Source organism: Schistocerca cancellata, chromosome 9 (genome assembly GCF_023864275.1).
Source record: "Schistocerca cancellata isolate TAMUIC-IGC-003103 chromosome 9, iqSchCanc2.1, whole genome shotgun sequence".
Lineage (NCBI taxonomy): Eukaryota > Metazoa > Arthropoda > Insecta > Orthoptera > Acrididae > Schistocerca > Schistocerca cancellata.
This window is the reverse complement of record NC_064634.1, coordinates 462,068,906-462,090,556: the sequence shown is the minus strand read 5'-3', so window position 1 is coordinate 462,090,556 and position 21,651 is coordinate 462,068,906. Positions and strand designations below refer to the sequence as shown.

The 21,651-nt window shown below is 45.5% G+C and overlaps 1 protein-coding gene across 1 annotated transcript in view; it reads right to left on the bottom strand.

The window, feature by feature from the left end:
* The window catches only part of LOC126100626 (regulator of microtubule dynamics protein 3-like), a 106,719-nt gene that overhangs the window by 65,531 nt on the left and 19,537 nt on the right, over nucleotides 1-21,651 (bottom strand). The window contains exon 2 of the mRNA XM_049911253.1: nucleotides 2,866-2,980. Coding sequence (XP_049767210.1) covers nucleotides 2,866-2,980 — 115 coding nt within the window. The remainder of the gene's footprint in view (nucleotides 1-2,865; nucleotides 2,981-21,651) is intronic.

Here is a 21,651-nt window from a genome sequence, read left to right as displayed (position 1 = left end):
ATAATTTATTTAAGAGCAGAGGCATCTGTGTCCCTGGGCAACTATTCTAGGACAGGGAACACTGGCCCCACTGCAGGTTGCCTACCGAACAGCTTCCAGCAGAGCAGCAAAAATTTTATTTTCGGTATTTCATATAATTAGTGATCCAACTAAAAAGTTTAAAATGCAGACATAATCTGCTCAGCAAGAGGTATAATCTTAAGTGAAATATTCAGGACAGTAAGACAAGCATAACGGTTAGAAACTGAGAATATGTCTTCAGTCAGTGTAACTTACTGCGTGAAAATACTTGAGACTATATTCATCCATTATAATATATGATCATTTTCAGAAAACAAAATAATTCCATTCCTGTTGCTACAACACCTTGTGGGGCCCGTAAGTTTTTTGTTTCAAAGTTATGATCTTTTTTTTTACCTTGTCTACCGATCACTATATATTAATATTTATTAAAAAACATAATAAAATAAAGTACAGCAAGTATCCAGTGCTTGTCAATATTCACATGTAAGGGGACAGAGAAACTGTGGAAATAATAACCACACAGTGCACAAAGTGTAGTACAAATAAAAATACAACTGATGTTCCATATTATTAAGCAGTGGGGCTGCATGCAGCTGACCAACACATTCCTTGGTCCGCACACAATACTTACATTTTAGGTAGCAACAATGTGGAAAGCATAGATTGCTATCCACAACACAGAGCAGGCACTCAGTCACAGGCAGCTGCTATGGAAAGAATATTTCTAGTATTTTTTACGTAGTGCCTGTTTGCGATTCAGTGCCTCCTCTATGTTGAATACAAACCTATCCTTTCCATTTTGCCCACAACCAATGAAGTCGCAGCACAAAATTAAAGAATCTAATTCCTGTGAATAAATACTTTCAAATAACTGATTACTTTACGAATGAGTTGGTGTGTTATACATCTGATACTAAGGATGTAAGGGACAAAATGTTTCGAAAACAATTTCAAATTGTATGCAAAGTTTGTTGGAAATCGCTATGTGCTCTCATTCTCAAATATTGGACAAATATAGTGTAGGTAATTTCTGCTCAGTGAGTTATACAGCCTCACAAAATGTAAACTGTATCTTGCTGGAGCACCTGTCTCGCTGTGTTAAACCTGTAACACAAGTTTACAATTCTTAATGACAAATGTTTGGATCCCCTGAAAGCTGTTAGGCAAGCAGCCAGTAACAGAGACTGTGTACCATGAAGCATGCTGTTTAGTGATATAGGTACCCTGTCTACCAGGAGTGCTAGTTGTGTTTGAGGTGCAGGACAGCTTCTGTGAGACTTGCTAGATAGAGAGGCACTGACAGAAGTGAAGTTGTGAGGGCAGGTCACGAGTTGTGCCCCCAATAGCTAAGTCAATAAGAGGACTACCTGCAAAGGCAAGGTTCTCAGTTTGAGTGTCTGTTTGTCACACACTTATCTGCCAAAAAGTTTCAAATATTTTTGTGTTAATCCTACCATGAATATGTGAAACAATGGTATAAAACCAAAACGAATCTGACACCAATCACAATTTAGTTCATTAACATTGTACAACAAATTTTGAGGTATTAGTCCTCAACTTCAAGCATGTATTACCTCCATCATCTTGGTTCATGCCTGATGGGTGATGTCAGTACGGCATTGGAAAGGACACACTAATATTGCAAAATGTGAATTATCTTTTTCTTATGCCTTTGTTCCGCATCTGCGCACGGTCGGCACAGTTATGAACAGATTTTGGATCACAGTTAATTTACGGGGTGGTCAAACGTCCTTCCTCGTGCCGCCCTGTTACCTCCTGGGACAAACTACACTTACCCTGATTGTCTGCACATAGTATGATTTGTATGAAAGCATGCAGGAGTTTTCAAAACTGCATACGAGATGGATGGCACACCAAAGTACATCATTAATTCATCAGGCAGATTTAATTAGAGGCCGGCACACCTTCTCGACCTGTAAGCAGCATTTTAACATGCACGGCTAGCTGGCTGGATTAATATAACAAAATGTAAATAAAACCATTATTTGTAGAACCTTTCAGCCACTAGATGGGTTAATATAACAAAATTTAAATAAAATCATTATTGGTAGGACCTTTCAGTCTGAAAAGTAGCTACATTAACATTTGTTCAAGCATCTTAGAAAGATTGATTTTAATAAAATCTGCTAAAAAAGTCTTCCATTTATTTTTGTCTATAATTTTGTTCATGCAAATACTATATAGTCTCTGCTAAGAAATGTTGTGAAAGTGACCACTGGCTGGGATGCTTTTACATTTATTTCCACCCAGTAATTTGTACTATATTTACAATGAAGCACTTAATTCTGCTGCAATCGATGCAGATGGGAGTGTAACACTAACCATATGCTTTGACAAAGAATTTTTATATAACCAGAAATAAATTGGGCAACACATGCTGTTTATTCTTTAACCCACCACTTACTAAGAGCATTCTAAATAGAAATATGATAATTTCTTTCATTACTCGATGGAAAGTATTATGATAATTCTTGTAAGAGAAGACAACAGTAATTCTTTTTCTGTAATGTGCAACAAAGGAAGGTAATGAAGTGCCAGGAAGGCCTCAGGTTCAATCCCTGGCCAATGTGAAAAATGCCCAGTTCCACCGTGGTTTGGATTCGACGTTAAACTGTATGTCCTCCCTACAATGGGCTGGGAAGTCAATTCTAAGGTCAGTGGAAAGCAATGACATACCACCTCTGACAGAACTGTGCCTTGTGAAGTACTGTGATGTTCAAAGCAATTTTCGGCTTGATGTCTGTTTTAATTTTTACTTTATAGCACTGTCAGACAAAACTCTTTCAGAAGCACAATGTAGCAAAAGTAAAGGAAGCTTACTTGGTTGTAATGTTGTTCCAACAAATAAAATGCCGTCTGTTGTTGATCAGCACTGCCCCTCAGCAAACCGTCCACTTCACGGAGGAGGTTTGTCAGCTCAGAATCTCCAGTTTCACTGAAAGAGCATTACCCTGAATAAATAGGAGAACGTAATGAGACCTCAACATCACTATGTAAAATGCTCCTATAGGAGATAGCTCAGCAACACAAAATTTAAACTGAAGCAAAGTGTATATCAATTTAAACCTCTAAGTTCAGGTTGTGCAGTTGATTAAAAGTCGGTTACTAAAATTTATAAATCACTTTTCAAGTCAGTGGAACTGTAGTCATCTTAGATTAAAACTCACTCCTAAATGGTACCATGCCCTCTGGATCCTGTCTTACTATACACGAAGGTGGTGGATAGTCATGAACAATACAAAAGCTGCCAAAGGATGATCCTCTGACTGCTGTAGATAAATGCCACCTGGTGGTGTTGCAAGTGACTGATGGGGAAAGGAAAGTATATAAAGAGTGCAAAGCCATATTTGTAATTATTTTAGCAACTATATAACAAAGGGGAAAACCAGTTCCATAACTGACTTTGACAAAGAACTGATTGCTACGGCCTGGGACATAGGAAAGAGCATCTCTGAAATGGCAAAGCTGCACAGCTTTTTTTTTCTGCGACTGTCCTCAGCATCTATGAAAAACAGTTGAAAGGCGGTGAAACCATGAGTAGGTGACAAAGTGTCAGATGTCCACACTTCTTCACAGAACATGAAGGTCAATATGTGGCCGATAAGACAACACAGTACAATGTTGGAGCATGCGCAACTATTTCAAGACACACCGTTCAGTACATACTGTAGAACACATAACTGCAAGCAGACGACATCTATGTGTTCCCGTGTTGACCCAAAGACTTCATCAATAAAGATTGCAGTGGCACAGGATCATCGAGATTGCACCACAGATCAAAGGAAATGTGTCACCCGGACGGATAAATCATGTTTCTCATTACATCGGATCCACCATTATGTCCAGATACCCACACGTCCAGGCAAACAGCTGCTCCAAGCATGTGCACAGGTTGCTGGGTGTAGTAGGACATTCACCTCTGTTTCCCTGGAATCTATGGTGGTGGTAGCAGGCACAATGACAGCCGTCGACTATGTGAACGTTATTGTGAACCGGCCCTATTCCTTCATGGTTGATATCGTTGACAGTGAAGCAGATCTTCCACAAGGATTACTGCCTATGTCACACGGCCAGAATCATGCTGTAGCAGTGTGAGGAGCACAACAGTCAACTTATGAGATACTAACCACCAAGTTGTCCAATCTGAATGTGACCATTTGGATCACTATTGGGCACCAGTTACGCACCCACAAATCAACGTTCTATATTTTGGGAATTGGGTGACTTGTGTCTGGCCATCTGATGCCACATACCTTGTCAGATTTGTGCCATGCAGAATCTTTCTTTATAATGTTACAAAGGTGAACCAATATGCTATTACACAGAAGTCACAATTTTTTGGCTCAACAGTGATCCCCCCACACACAAACAAATAATATATGTGTAACTGTTTATAAAGGAAGACAGTAAAGAAGACTGGCCATGGCTTAGTGGAGGACCCATACCGGCAGTTGCAATAAGCAACTTGGGTAAACCACTTAAAATCCAAATCAGGATTGTGTGACACAGCTTCAGCCCCCATTCTCCATAATTGTCATTGTTGTCGTCGTCACTATTCTGTCTTGCAACAGGTCCATCTCTCCCTGCTGTGTGTTCTCCTCTTTAGTTCAGCACAGTTAATGCTGTATTGTTCATTGCTTGCTGTTTTCTACTTCCTATTCCCCTCTTTCCCTTTACCATACCTTCTCTTTCTTGCTGGAATCAGTCAGTATGAGCATTTCAATACATGGCCTAGTCAATATTTCCTTCTAGTGGCTAAATGTTTTATGTTCTCCCCTACTCTTCCAGCATCTCCTCATTTCTCACACTTTCCAGTTTGCTCCATACACACATTCCCAGTACCTTCAGCCTTCTTTCCTCATCTTCTCACAATATCCAGATCCCTATTCTTAATACAAATACATCCACAATATAGCAGTTGACTAGTCTTTTCCTCAGGTCTTTATTTGGAGGATCAGATATAAATTTCTCCTTTCTGTTCAATGCTTTTCTTGGCTAAAGCTAGTATCAATCTCATTTTGGTGACATGTTTTAGGTCATCCGTTATAATATTTTCAAGCAGACCTACTCAAATTTTGCTGCCTGCTCCATCTATCACGATTCTGGTCTACTCTTCCCCTGTGGGATAATATTCTGGGGCAACTCTTTATTTAGGGGAAAACTATTTTTCGCACAAAAGAATAAGATTGGAATTATGTGTGGCACTTTCACTCTTATGTCTTGCAGGCAGTTGGGCATATTAATTGAAGCTTTACAGTACATTTGTTTACTTACAAATATGTTTGAGACTAAAAGAGGTATTCACAAGTGCAGCACTTAATCAAAGTTTGGCACAGCAAGAGGTGTAATACGCAGCTATAAAACTCTGAAGTCTATCCCTGGAAATAAAATGTTTGACAGATGGTAAAAGTGTTTTCAAATGTAGATTAAAGATGGTCATTATATAGCACAGAGGAATTCTTGAATAGAAATGATTAGTCATTTTTACAGAAAAAAAAACATGAATGGCCAGCTTATATCCATACTTTTTTTTGCGCTCTACATGATGTTTTGCTGAATAATCAGTATTACTGCCTCTGGTGTGCAAGGACCCGGCTTAGATTTTCGCTATCTCCTCACGTTTTCTGAGGTAGGGAGGTACGTAATAGGGTCCAGTCAGCCTCACGAGGATGGTGATTATTTGAGTTGAGGGGCGCTCGACATCATGGTCACCAGTGCCCTGACGAAAAGTCAGCATGCTAATCTCATCAGTGGAGATGTAGGCCGTCCACACATGTGGAAGAGTTTATAATGCATTATAAGTCTGCCTCCCTTCCCCAATAATTTAGGGATGAGGCCTGACAGTTCACTGAATTTTACCACCCTTGTAAAACTGGAATCAGTATCTGCGAGGATAGTGGGCAGATTGCCACCGAGACTGAGGGCTGTCCTAATATCAGTATACAGGACACACGTTGTCAAAATGTGCTGAACTGAAAGTGGCATGTGATAAACTTCACATACTGGTGGAGCCTCCTGCTGAAGGAGGTACACATGTGTTAAAGGGCTATGTCCGACGCACAGTCTGGTAAGCAGAACCTCCTTTGGGGAGTGAGGCTGACATGAAGCCCGCCATGCCTTTGTGGTCGATTTGAGTGACCGCACTTTGTTTTCTGCAACTATTTAGTCTTTCACTGACACATGATGTGTGTGTCAGAAAATGAGATGACAGCGAGCAATGGGATGGGACACTGATGGAGAGCACCATCCCGACATGCTTCCTCGGCGGCTTTGTAGGCCATGTTGTTTCTCTGTATCCCAAAGTGGCCAGGTACCCAGCAAAAGATCACCTCCTCGCCACTGTGTTACAGCTGCTGTAAGGAGTCATGGATGAGCAGAATCAGCTAGTCTACTGGATACATTTGGGGAAGTGCTTGCAGTACACTGAGCGAGTCAGAACAGACAAGAAACCTTGTGTGGTGGTGTGTCTGAACTGTCTCCAGTGCCATCAGAAAGCCATATAATTCCGTATCATAATTTGTAAATTGTTCCAGAAGACACACTTTAAAAACTCTATCAGGGAAAACAGCATAACACCCGAGGGCATTCTCTTGCTGGGATCCATCTGTATAAACAACAATAAAACTGTTGTATGTACTTCAAATGGACGAAACCAAAGTTGTAAAAACATAATCTGGAGTACAAGTTTTCTTGTACTGTATCAAGCTTAAAATTACTCTGGGCCTCTGAAGACACCAAGGCAATGTGTTCCATCCCTGGCTGTATATTTTGATGCCTGATACATCTAGATCCTTGAAACAGTTTGTAGCAGATGTCCCAAATGGCTTGGTCGCATGGGGCCGATTCCTGAACAGCTGTTCAAAGGCGGTTTCAACCACTGAACTAAATGCATATGACTGAAGTGACTCAGATTTTCAGTGCATGTCGAGCCAAGAGGATATGTCACCGAATTTGGAGTAGTGATATGCCCTCATGGTGGATAGCATCTAACATCTTGAGGTAGGAGGTACAGGCTGCTCTGCTGTCATAATCTAAACGTGAGCGAACAAACGCCCTATAAAACTGCAGGAGGCGGGACCTGTCAGCGCCCCATGTTAGCCACTAAGGCGTTTCAAAATATTCAATGACTGGAAGCCCTTTGTTCATAGGACTTTAAGGTGTGGGAGCCATTTCGAGTCAAATATTAAACCCAAAAAGCACACAGCTTTTTGAAAAAGTAAAATATTTCCCTCCCATCTTGAGCACTGGTTAGTTAAAACATTGACATGCATGGTTTAAATTGACACATGTAAGTCTTCTCAGTTGAGAACCGAAAAATAGTCCTGGGCCAAGTTTCCAGCCTCCTAATGGTCAGCTGTAGCTGCCTCGTCGTCATCGTATGATAAGAGGGACAGTAGAAGATTGCAAAGTCACCCACAAACAAAGAGCATTTGACAGGGCTCCTGACTGAGGAGGAAATGCTATTGATAGTGACAGCAAACAATGTGATACTGAGGACACTACCTTGAGGGACCCCATTCTCTTGAACATAGCAGTCACACAAGGCATCACCAACGGAATATCAAAAACGCCGGTCCTCGAAGTGGCAGGCGTCCACATAGTCCCCATTCATGAAGTTGGTGAAGGATGTTGTACCTCCAAGTAGTGACATATGCTTTTTCAGGGTCAAAAACCAAATGGTTTCAGCATAAGGAGGACTCTCTGTGTTGCCATCTCCAGTAGAATTAAGTTGTTAAGGGTGGAACAGTAGCACCTGAAACAGCACTGGGAGCAGCTTAGGTGTCCTAGGGATTCGAGCGGCGGTTGACCATACGTTCAAGAGTCTTAACCATACAACTGGTATGTGATACACTCTGGTAACTCTTGGGGGCACTATGGTCCTTGATTGGTTTCCAGAATGGAATAAATATTGCCTCCTTCCAAGTTGTAGGGTACTGTCCATCAAACCAGAGCTGACTGAGCAAGAGAGGAGCTGTCCTTTCACTTCAGGCCACAGATGATGAAGCAGGGCATAATGGATCTCATCAGGTCCTGGAGCAGTGTCTATGGTTGCAGACAAAGCTGATTCCAGTTACCACACGGAAGACGGAATGTTGTAGTCTTCGTCATTATGTAGGAACAAAATGAGAAGGAGCTTGTTTGGATGGCACAGTGACAGTAAAGAAGTGTTCAGCTAAAACCTGAGCCATGTCTTCTGGCATGTCCACCAAGGCCCCATTACTTGACAAGGTTGTAAGGGGACGTGTGGTACCCTTGCGGAAATCAACTGGATTGAGTCCCAAACTTCCGCAGTGGAAGTCATGAATTCCTTCCACGAATCCCTCCTCCATTCTTTTATCACTCGCCTCACATGTGCTCTCACAGATCTGAAGGCATGAAGGTTTTCTGTAGTTAGACAGTGTTTGAAGTTCCAAAGAGCTGTTTGTCTGCTCCTGATTGCCAATCGACAGTTATCATTCTGCCAAGGTACAGGCCGTTGCCAGAGGTGGTTACCAAAGTGGGGGATGGACTCTGCAGCAGCCCATTGGATCTCGCAAGTGATATGCTCCACTGTTTCCTCTGCACAACTCTTTTGTTCAAAAATAACCAGTTGTCTGTACTGCAACCAATTTGCCCTTTGTATCATCCATCTGCTGGCCTCCTGTCAGCCACCAACCTAGTCAGCAGACAGATCCACACTGGGAAGTGGTCCCTAGAATGTAAATCTGAAGCCACTTCCCACTGAATTGCATCTGCTATAGCTGGGGAACAAAAACAAAGGTCAATGGCTGCAAAAGATCCTGTAGCTGTGGAAAAGTGTGTCATCTGACCCACATTCAGAAGGCAGATATTCTCAGAATGGACGAGTCGCTCGATCATCTGACCCCTGGAGCAAGTGGTAGCCGAGCCTCACAGCACACTGTGTGCACTGAAGTCCCTCCACAAGGAAGAATGGGTGTGGGACTGCCCTGAAGAGTTCTGCCAGTGTGTCTGCATCCAAAGCATCATTAGGTGAAAGGTACAAAGAACGCACGGTCATATTAAAGGGTGCAAGAACTTTCACAGTAATTACTTGCATAGCCGTGGTAAGAGTGACAAGAGAGGAGTGACATCTGCCATCAATGAAAATAGCCACTCCACCTTTAGCCCTGTCTCCAGTGGTATCTTCCTTCCTTTATGGGTGGTAACCCCGTAATGCAGGTGTGTCTGTGACTTTAAGATACGTTTCTTGTAAGTGGATGCAGAATGGTTTCTCATGAACCAGGAGCTGTATTCTTCCATATGTGAGCGATATCCATTGAAATTCCACTGCGGCACAGAAATTCCGTTTTTTTTTTTTTTTTTTTGTGGTTTTAGGGCGCACAACTTCAATGGTCATTAGCGCCCTGACTACTCTAAGAATGCACCGCGAGGCACAAGTTGACAACAACAACTAAAAGGGAAAACACGATAAAAGACAGACTGACAGGCATAGGATTAAAAACAGCATCATCAAATGTCCTTAGCGAGGTTTGTCAAATTGATAAAACGAAGAACACGAGCAGCTGCTCGTGGGTCATCTGCTAAAATGGCATCGAAAGTATTTGGCAGGTTAAGATCTAGGCGCAGGGTGTTAAGATCTGGACAGGACATTAAAATGTGTCTAACCGTCAGCAAGTGCCCACATGGGCAGAACGGCGCCGGCGCAGCCGTCAGCAGATGGCGATGGCTGAACCGGCAGTGTCCAATTCTTAACTGGGCTAAAACGACCTCCTCCCGCCGAGAAGGGCGTGAGGAGGACGTCCAAGCCATGGGAAGAGGTTTTAAGGCCCGAAGCTTGTTGTCAGTAAGTGCAGCCCAATCGGCATGCCACAGCGATAAAATGCGCCGACAAATGACCCTGCTAAAATCGGACGAAGGAACACAGCAAGAAGCTGTCCGAGGCTGGAGGACCGCAGCCTTGGCCGCGGCATCTGCAGCTTCGTTCCCAGGGATACCGACATGGCCAGGAACCCACATAAAGCTAACCGGGGAACCGACGTCCACCAGCTGCTGAAGAGAGCGTTGGATCCGGTGTACGAAAGGGTGAACCGGGTACGGATCACTGAGGCTCTGGATGGCGCTCAGGGAATCTGAGCAGATGACATAAGCAGAATGTCGGTGGCGGCAGATGTAAAGAACAGCCTGGTAGAGGGCAAAGAGCTCAGCTGTGAAGACCGAACAATGGCCATGGAGCCGGTATTTGAAACTTTGTGCCCCGACAATAAAGAAACACCCGACCCCCTCATTGGTCTTAGAGCCATCTGTATAAATGAAAGTCATGTTGATGAACTTCGAACGAAGTTCCAAAAAACGGGAGTGGTAGACCGAACCGGGGGTGACCTCTTTTGGGAGCAAGCTGAGGTCAAGGTGAACGCGGACCTGAGCCTGGAGCCAAGGTGGCGTGTGGCTCTCGCCCACTCGAAAGGTTGCAGGGAGTGAAAAATTAAGGTGTTGAAGGAGACGACGAAAGCGAACTCCAGGGGGTAGCAGGGCAGAGACATACAACCCGTATTGACGGTCAAGAGAGTCGTCAAAAAAGGAACGATAAGACGGATGGTCGGGCATTGACAGTAGCCGACAGGCATACCGACAAAGCAGTATATCGCGCCGGTAGGTGAGTGGCAATTCGCCAGCGTTAGCATGAAGACACTCTACGGGACTAGTATAAAATGCTCCGATCGCAAGTCGTAAACCCCGATGTTGTATGGAGTTGAGGCGGCGTAAGATGGATGGCCGTGCAGAGGAGTAGACGAAGCTCCCATAATCCAGCTTGGAGCGGACGATCGACCGATATAGACGAAGTAGGATGGTTCGATCCGCTCCCCACGACATACCACTGAGAACACGGAGGACATTTAAAGAACGGGTACAACGGGCGGCCAAATATGACACATGTGGAGACCAGCTAAGTTTCCTGTCAAATGTAAGGCCTAAAAATTTGGTTGTCTCCACGATTGGGAGAGCAACGGGACCGAGTCGTAAGGACGGTGGGAGAAACTCTTTGTAGCGCCAGAAGTTAATACAGAGAGTCTTCTCGGCCGAAAAACGGAAGCCATTGGCGACACTCCAGAAGGAAAGACGGTCAAGAGAACGCTGAAGACAGTGCTCCAGGACACGTGTACACTGCGCGCTGCAATAGATGGTAAAATCGTCCACGAAAAGGGAACCTGATACATCAGCTGGGAGGCAATCCATTATTGGATTGATCGCGATGGCGAAGAGAACGACGCTCAAAACTGAGCCCTGTGGCACCCCATTCTCCTGGCAAAAGGTGTCTGACAGGACAGAACCCACACGTACCCTGAACTGTCGATCCATTAAAAAGGAATGAATAAAAAGAGGGAGGCGACCGCGAAGGCCCCATGTATGCATGGTGCGGAGAATGCCCGCCCTCCAACAGGTGTCGTAAGCCTTCTCCAAATCAAAGAACACAGCCACGGTCGGGCGCTTCCGCAAGAAGTTATTCATAATGAAGGTCGACAAGGTAACCAGATGGTCAACAGCAGAGCGGCGCCTACGAAATCCACATTGTACATTGGTAAGTAGGCGTCGAGACTCGAGCAGCCAAACCAATCGAGAGTTAACCATTCACTCCATCACTTTACAGACACAGCTGGTAAGCGAGATAGGTCGATAACTGGAAGGCAAGTGCTTGTCCTTCCCCGGCTTAGGAATCGGGACAACAATAGACTCGCGCCAGCATGCGGGAAGATGTCCCTCAATCCAGATGCGATTGTATGTACGAAGAAGAAAACCTTTACCCGCAGGAGAAAGGTTCTTCAGCATCTGAATATGAATAGAATCAGGCCCTGGAGCGGAGGACCGTGATCGGCCAAGTGCGTTTTCGAGTTCCCGCATGGCGAATGGGGCATTATAACTTTCACAATTCGAGGAGCGGAAGTCAGGTGGCCTAGCCTCCTCTGCCTGTTTGCGGGGGAGGAAGGCAGGGTGGTAATGAGCGGAGCTCGAAACCTCTGCGAAAAAGTGGCCGAAGGCATTGGAGACAGCCTCAGGGGCCACAAGGACGTCATTCGCGACCTTCAAGCCAGAAACTGGGGAGTGGACCTTAGTGCCAGATAGCCGGCGCAGGCTACCCCAGACAACAGAAGGAGGAGTAAAACTGTTGAAGGTGCTTGTGAAAGCAGCCCAGCTGGCTTTCTTGCTTTCTTTAATAATACGACGACACTGAGCACGTAATCGTTTATAATTGATACAATTCGCCACTGTAGGGTGGCGTTTAAAGGTGCGTAAAGCACGTCGACGAGCACGTAAAGCGTCTCTACATGCTGCGGTCCACCAGGGGACCGGTACGCGACATGGAGAAGAAGTAGGGTGAGGGATGGAATATTCAGCAGCAGCGAGAATGACTTCCGTGAGGTGTGCGACCTGACGATCGCAGCTTGTGAAAGTTTGGTCCTGAAAGGTCGCCCTGGAAGAGAAGAGCCCCCAGTCTGCCTTGGAGATGGTCCAACTAGAGGAGCACGGAGAGGGAGTATGCTGCAGGAGATGGATAACACACGGGAAGTGGTTGCTTGAATATGTATCAGCAAGTGCATACCACTCAAACCGGCGTGCAAGTTGCGGAGTACATATAGAGAGGTCTAAATGGGAATAGGTGTGAGATGTGTCCGAAAGAAAAGTAGGGGCGCCAGTATTGAGGCAGACAAGATTGAGCTGGTTGAAAAGGTCTGCTAACAAGGAGCCCCTTGGGCAGGATGCTGGAGAGCCCCAAAGGGGATGGTGGGCATTGAAGTCTCCAGTTAACAAAAATGGTGCAGGTAGCTGAGCAATAAGTTGCATCATGTCTGCCCTGGTAACGGCAGATGACGATGGAGTGTAAACGGTACAAAACGAAAACGTAAAAGTGGGGAGAGTAATGCGGATGGCAGCTGCCTGCAGGCCGGTGTGTAACGTGATGGGATCGTAGTAAATATCATCCCGCACCAGCAACATAACCCCTCCATGAGCTGGGACACCTACCACAGGGGGTAGGTCAAAACGCACAGAGGTGTAGTGTGCCAAGGCAATTTGATCGCATGGGCGTAGCTTCGTTTCCTGGAGGGCTACGACGAGCGGACGGTGCAAGCGGAGCAGCAACTTCAAGTCCTCTCGGTGGGAGCGAATATTCCAGTGAATAAGTGCCATTGTAAGAAAAGGAAGATGAAAAAAGGGGTCACCTCGAAGGCCGCTGAGGGCCTGGCTTCGAGCGAGCACCGCCGCCGCTATCAGTAGGCGGACAGTCATCGTCCATTGGGTCCATAGGTTCATCGGCCATCTCGGGAGGATGGCCGGGAGGGGGAGCTTCCTCCGTCGGTGAACGGCCAGATGTACGGCTACCAGCGGTGCGGCCAGGCGAAACGGATGACGGCCTGGGGCGGCAACCGCTGGGTGGCGCAGGAGAAGAACTGCGCCGTGGCGGAGAAGGAGAACTGTGCTTCCTATGAGCCTTTTTGGAAGGACGTTTGGTGGAAGTACCGGTTGAAGGCTGGGAGGTCGAGGAACGTAGGAAGTCTGCACGGGATGGTTCCTTCTTGAAGGCCCGTGCATCTGACTTCGGGGTCTTCGTCTTAGCAGAAGCTGATGAAGGGGCTGGTGTCTGTGGGGTGATGGGAGGAAGAGGAGACGTCGACCGCGCGATCTTAGCACTGGCCGAACGGACGACCGTGGTGCTGAAGGTCAGATCGCATGTCTGGGTTGCTACCTCCCTGGTAGTCCGAGGAGAGGCGAGGACAGTACTGTATTTTCCCGCTGGGAGCAGCGCGGGCTTCCTACTAGCCAATAGCTTGCGAGCAGCCGAGGTGGACACTTTCTCTTTGACCCGAATTTCTTGGATACAGCGTTCTTCCTTATAGACAGGACAGTCGCGGGAGGATGCAGCATGGTCACCCTGACAGTTCACACAACGAGGAGACGGAGGTGGACAGTCACCCTCATGGGCATCCCTGCCACAAGTGACACATTTAGCCGCATTGGAACAAGACTGTCGAGTGTGATTGAAACGCTGACACTGGTAGCAGCGCGTAGGTGTCGGGACATAGGGGCGAACAGAAATAACCTCGTAGCCCGCCTTGTTGCGCGATGGCAGCTTAACACTATCGAAGGTCAAGAAGAGTGTCCGGGTCGGTACAAGGTCATTGTTGACCTTTTTCATGACCCTATGGACAGCCGTCACGCCCTGCTCAGCGAGGAAAGATTGAATCTCCTCGTCAGTCAATCCGTCGAGGGAGCTAGTATACACTACACCACGAGACGAATTCAAAGTTCGGTGGGCCTCCACCCGGACAGGGAACGTGTACAGGAGTGTGGCCCGAAGCAGTTTTTGTGCCTGAAAGGCACTCTCAGTTTCTAGTAATAAGGTACCGTTACGCAACCTGGTACAAGATTTGACAGATCCGGCTATGGCATCTACGCCCTTCTGGATAACGAAAGGGTTGACAGAGGAAAAATCCTTTCCGTTCTCAGATTGAGAAACGACGAGAAACTGTGGGGCAGGCGGTAGTACTTTTGTCACTGGTGGCTGGTCACGTTTCCGTTTTTGGGCAGAAGTCGAAAGCGATGGAGTAGAATCCATTGCGGAGGAATCCCCCATGATTGCCAGCGTCTCCGATGGCGCGCTCCTTCCTTGTGGGGACCCTCTCAGAGGGCACTCCCGCCTTAGGTGAATGTTTACACCTCAGGTCACACCTCCCGAGAAACAGACGGAGGGACCAATCGGCATGGTCAGAAGGTATCAGCTCAGGCAATCACCCCTCCCCGGGCCTGGCCTTTACCAGGGGGTACGCGCGTGCCTTACATGTCTACCCAGGGCGGGGACTTACGCGTTACCCCGTCACCGGCTACGCGTGCTTTCGCGTGGGTCGGCCTTCAGGCACGCACAGGGAGGAAGGAAGAAGAGGAAAAAGAAGAGAGAGGGAGAATGAGGACAGACTGTCTCAAACGCCGAGGCGGAGACCAGAGAAGGCAAGGAGAAGAAGGCAATGAGAAAGCAAGGAGAAGAAGGCAATGAGAAGAAGGCAAGGAGAAGGAGGCAATGAGAAGGCAAGGAAAAAAAGGCAATGAGAAGGCAAGGAGAAAAAGGCAATGAGAAGGCAAGGAGAAAAAGGCAATGAGAAGGCAAGGAGAAGTCAAGGGAAAGAGTAAGGAAGACAGTGAGGTGGAGAAGAGCAAAGAAAGGAACCAACAAAAGGAAGGAAGAAACGAGAAGTGAAAAACCAGAAAGACCACAATTATAGGTCGTGGAACCGTCCGTCTCCGGACGCAGGCGCTAACTACCCCCGTGAGGGGGATGGACTCCTTTTAGTCGCCTCTTACGACAGGCAGGAATACCTCGGGCCTATTCTAATCCCCGGACCCGCAGGGGGGAGAAATTCCGGTGGAAGCCATTGTTTAGCGAAGGTTGTTCTTGTCTTTCTCTCTCGGAGGCAGTGACTTACCGGGGAGGTCAGGGGGAAATGTTAGCCGGTTACAGGCTCTCCAGTTCCTCTGACTGGAAGTCCATATCCTCTAGAGCATATTCTCCATCAGAGAGAGAGAGAGTTCGGTCATCTGAGGGTTTAACTACCACTTTCTTGGACTTGGAACTACCTTTCAAAAGACATTTTTCTTTACTTATGGGAGGAGGTCGTTGCTTGAGTTGCGGTGAGGCTTAGTTGGCTTCAAGTGGCTTAGGCGGTAAGCCCATTGCTGACAGCTTCTGAACAATTTCAGTTTCAAGAGAGTGTTTCCCCACACGTACACCAGCAAGTGCATGTGCTCGTACTTGATTCTGTGGTCTGAGAGGCATCACACATGGCGTTTGGTGTTTTAAGGGCTGATGCAAAAGAAGTAGCAAAAAATGGAGGTTTCATTGCTTTGAAAGCTTTTTTTAGCTTCACCATAGGGTATTCGTCTCTTTACTTTCAACTCCTGAATTTTCTTTTCCTTCTTGCTCCACATTGGGTAATCCCCGGAGCCATTTACACATTTGTAGTAAGGGTACAAGAAGTGCCCGGTTCGTGAGCTGAACCTCCACAATTGCCACATGTAGCCCTCCCATTACATTCCATATTGGTATGGTCAAATCTTTGGCATTTGTAACATCGCACTGGGTTAGGATCAAACAGAGGAACCTTAAGGCAGATACAGCCTGCAAGGCTCAGGTTCAGGTAATTCCAGAGTACTAAACATCATAATAAATATTTCCGATTTTTCCAATTTGTCATTGGCTCTCCTTATATAGTTCTGCACTTCAGTGGCGCCCATATTTCTCCTTTCTTCATGCAACTCTGCGGGGTCCACCTCCATTATATTAGAGCAGGTAACCATACCCTTACTAAAATTAAGGGTGTCATGCAACTCACCTAAGACCTTACATCCCAGAAGCTTAACAGTTTCAACTAGAAATGTTCCACTATGAAGTCATTTGACACTTTTTAGAGACCCAGCAATACCTTCCAATGTCTTGTGAATATAAAAAGGGGAGACCTTCTCAAAGGAGCTTGATTACAATGAAATTATTTAGCTGTATGGATAAAAAAATCTACTCACAAGCGACAGCAGAACACACACATAAAAGACTGTTGTGATTGGCAACCTTCCAGAGCCAGTGGCCCTTTCTCCAGACGGAAAGGTTGAAGGGGAAGGAAGAAGGGTGAAGGAAAAGGACTGGAGATGTCTAGGAAAAGGAGTTAAATTTCGGGAAAGCCACACAGAACCGTGGGTCAGGGGAGACTTCCCGTACGGCATGAAAAGGAAATGTTGGGAACTGCACTGGACGAGATCCGAAAACCTGAGAGCTAAAAGGTGGAAGACAGGGTAATATGCAAGACACAGATTACTACTAAAACATCCTGCATGAGTTAATAAGAGTGAAAGGCTAAGTGCATTGTATGTAACAGAGGTGGGAGGGGGACGGTGAAAATGAAAGTATTATGGCACACTAAGGCCCAGTTGCTATGACTCTGACTTCTTTTCGGGAGCACAGACCAACCGAGCTTGCTCTAATGAGAATGTGTAGCTATTTCCTGACAGTACACCCATTCTGTCAGGAGTAGTAGTTTGATGAGACCGTTCCTCTGGGATCCCATGAGACACTAGGGAAACAACCATTGACCCATGCAGAGCTCTGCATGCTTGAACAAGCCTTATACAACTGGGTGGCGGGAGGGGGCAGGGGGAGGCGGAGGCAGGTGCCCCAGAGGTTGGCCGCTAGAGACTGTTTTACACCTCATCAGCACATAGCACACCTTGAGATTGAGGTTTTGTTTAACAGAGGTGTGTACCTCCCTTGCGGTCCAGGTGGTGAAGACAAGACCCCCACTCTCCAACACACACAAGATTCCACCGCTGCACCACACGGTGGTCACTGAAGCATGCCCAGAGCTTACGGTGACAGAGGGCTGGTAGCACTTGCCAGTCCCCAGTTCAGGAACCCCGGGGTCGTCAAGCTCTTACTTGGCAAACGAATGCTGAGCCCCTGAGGGGGCCTCGTGAGGAGCTGTTTATTCAAAGAAGCAACGCCATCATCAGGATTCATCTACTGCCAACTGTGGCAGGAGTAGCTGGCGACACGCTTACTGCATGCCCCACGACATGCTGACCACTTGCCTTGTGATTGTGGATTGCTCCTAATACTGCCCTACAGGCAGCAGTCAAGGCCAGGCCTAAGGCCTAACCAATGAGTGGTGTTTAAGTTATATGAATTTTAAGTTCAACAATGCTTGCATATTCCACATCTTAATGTTTATCATGAATATGGGCAAGATGGAACAAGTTATCTAACTGATGTAATGTGACCCTGAGTTAGCAAATCAAGTTTTCATTTGTTAATACAGGAAATAACTTTCAGAGGATCAAAACCTCTTCACCATGTGTCCTCTGAGTAGTAGATGGGGTGGACCAAAAATATCAAATGAGGATTACTAGGTCAACAGAGTCACAGGGGGCTATCATTTTGGCAAAAAGGGGAATGGCTACACCGTGATCCCATGGCAGGATCTGGCCTTTCTTTTCACTTACTACAAGGTGGATATCTTCTGTTTCTTTCATATCAGTCTCCCTTCATGGCCTCTTGCTTTTTTCAGACACAATATTATTAGAGCATTTGAGGGATAATAGAGGAACACTAGCGTAACCCATTCTTCAGTACTGCTCAAGTGTTTGGGAGGCATCGAAGACATTCATAGGTGGGCTGCTAGATTTGTTACTGATAGATTCAAAGTACTATGGAGGTGCTTCAGGAACTCATCAAATGGTAATCCCTGGAGGGAAGCAGGAATTCTTTTAGAGGAATATAATTGAGAAAATTTAGAGAACTGGCATTTCAAGATTACTGCAGAATGATTGTACTGCTGCCAATGTAAATTTTGTGTAACGACATGAAGATAAGAGAAATTAGGGCTCGTATGTAGGTATATACGCAGTCTCTTGCTCTACTTGTGAGTGGAACAGGAAATGAAATTACTAGCAGTGGTACGAGGTACCCTGTGCACACACCATACAGAGGCTTATGGAATATATACGCATATGTAGGTTTAATTTACTTCTTTCAAGTTTTTGAAACATGTTACGGACAAGAAATGTTTGTAGGAGTGGCATTTCTGACTCCCTTTGGGCAGGAGTGGGGTGGGATTGGGGGTCAACACTGACTACAAATTTCAGGCCTCCATGGGGGGTGGGGGGGGGAGGCGGGGGAAGGAAATGAGGTAGTTTTGAAATGATAGGCCAACACATCATTCTTCAGAAAGCAGGTTATTTCCAAAAATCCACATTCAGAAGGTTCAGAAACAAGTGGATGAACAGCAACAACAACTAAGAGAAACTGCTGACTTTCGGACACTGGAATAGTAAAGATCTGAGTTCAAAGCACCATGGAGCCTTCAAGACAATTTGTGAATATAACGTGGATATTGTAGTTCTGAATGAAGTGGAGAAAAAGAGGATTATATAACTTTTTTTTCAGTGCTGTCAATAAAGATAGAAGAATAAAACCTATGTGCACGAAGTATGTGAAGAACATTTGGGGCTGGGAAGCTTCAATGAAAGGCTAATAAACAATGACCTAGTTGCTGGTTATTTCCAGGTCGTACTGATAACAAATGGGAAAACAAAATACATGCATGTTCAAGGGAGGACATAGTGGCTGACAATGGATTTCGACTGAAAAAATCTTGAACAGTTTTTCTTTCTTCACACAAAAAAACATACGACCACTCATTCCACAAGCAACTTGCAGTGAACACTTGACTGTATTAGTACACAGAAAAAAGCTGTGGTCCAATGTTAAAAATAGCAAGAAGGGTCATCTGGTGGACAGGGCCAGTTTTTAGTGAAAGGTCAAGTTTATAGCAGACAAACTACTGAAGCAGGAATGGAACGAAAATGAGTATGCCTGTCATTTGGTTGGCTGTAGTATAGGAAGCTTTCACAATGATTTTACAATCTTCTTGTACAAACAGATTAGTGAACTCTAAACAAGCCTGCGGAAAATGCCAAAGAAACATTTCATGCTATGCAAAAGTCCTTACATGAAGCACAAAGATTTTATGCTTAATGAAAGTTCTTATGTGAAGCAGAGAAGGAAATCCAATGAACATAAGGTACGCCCCATGATCTTTAAGGAATAACAATAAACAAGCTTTCTTCAAATAACTTTCAGCAAAGGAGACAGAGAACTGAAATATGGACAACATAATGAAATATGAAAGCACACAATTAATTATAGTAATCTAAAAAGAATTTCACAGAAATCAAGTATGAAATGCTACAAACTGATTGGTCGATTGACAGATTGAGAGGGGTTATGGGACTAAATGATGAGGTCATCAGTCCTGTGGTTCAAAAGTTACATGCATAAGACAGAGGTGTCCACTGAAAGTGGGAAAATCCAGTCACAGGGGTCAAATTATAAAGTGAGGAAAATAAAAACACACATAGTAGAAGGGTAGGCCAAATCTAAAAACTGAAAAAACAGAGGGGTAAAGGAGTGGTCTTTGCAAGGGGGAGTGGTCATTGGTCCCAGACCAGAAAACAAGAAGAGAGGCCCCAACCACAATCACCCTGTCCCTGCTCCAGGAGTAAAGCAAAATCTTACAACTGAAAGTAAAAACCTCTTCCATGAATGAAACTGATGATCAGCTCAACAATCCATGAATCATCTGCTAATATTAAAGAAAAAGAACCTAGGCAGCTATACTTGGTAGGAAGGGCCAAAAGGAGGTGACATTTCACCAACAAATGGGATAAAATCAGTCTGGCTCCACAATAAAAATGGGGAGGGTGGCAAGTCACGCAAGAGAAAACCATGGGTGAGCCTAGTACAACCAATGTGTAGACGGCAGTGAACTCCTTCCGAGAGGTGCAGAAGGGAGGGTGCCAAACTACAGTAGTCTCCTCAATTGTGCGTGGTTTATTACTGAAGGCAGTAGCGCAGAGTCCAAAGGGTGATGAGAGTAGCATCAGTTTATATCCTGTAAGCTGCTCACTGAATCCACACCTATTGAAACACTGTGGAGGGAAGCCTGAGTAACAAAATGGAGGGGCCTGTTAATGGCCAGCAGTTCGACTGTGAACACACTACATGATCCCTTCAGTAAATGGTCTTCCACGCCAGTAGAAGATGTAAGAGCGTATCCTGCCTTAGCTATTGTTTTAAAATCATCAGTGTAGAAGTTGGTAGCACCCTGTTAACTCTTCAGGGATGGACCATACAATACGCTGGCATATCATAGAGGCAAAAGATACCTTAGGACCCTGGAACGGGTCAGTCTTAATCCGTGATTGAGGCACCATCCAAGGAGGGATGCGGGAGGAAATACACGGGGCACTTTCCAGTGAACGGAGATGGAGATCCCGACAGAGGGAAGTGAGGCACATTCCAACTGGCAATCCTACCCGAGGGCGGGTATCAGGCGTGAGAGATAGCCCTCGTTTGCAAAGACGACACAGTGCATGGGATAGTCAGGGAATCGTTGAATGGCAATTGTGTAAGAAACCACAAGTTGTCTTCATTGTATTTGTATTTGTAAAGGGGAATCCAAGCTTCTGTGAGGTGACTGTTAATAGTAGCAGTGCAAAAGGCACTGACGGCCAGACACCCCATGACGATGAACAGCATCAAGTAGTTCCGGAGTGGAAGAAGTCACAGAGCCACTAACCTTACAATCATAATCAAGTGTGGACAAAAGCAGAGCGTGGTAAATATGGCGAAGGGTAGCACGGTCTGTGCCGCAAGATATGTTGGAAAGAAGGCGGAGAGCATTAAGCTTCCGCATGCATGTAGCTTTCAAGTGGCTAATATGGGGCAGCCACATCTACATTTTATCAAAAAGAAGATCCAAGAAACAGGACTGTGTTACTACATCCAGGCACTGTTACCTCAATAAAGTTCCTAGATTAGTACGAAAGGAGATCAAGTCACTAATGACACTAGTGTGATTAAAAGCGCTGACTCCTCTAGACCACTTTATAACCACAAAATGTTGGAGAATGGTCATCACAGAAGTGTGTTTCCTGAAGAGCAAGACAGAATGCAGAATACGAGGAAACAAGTTGTATTTCCAGTAGGTGATGGTAATACCCATTGCAATTCCAATGGATTATAACGTGGTAGAAGCCCAGGTTACACGT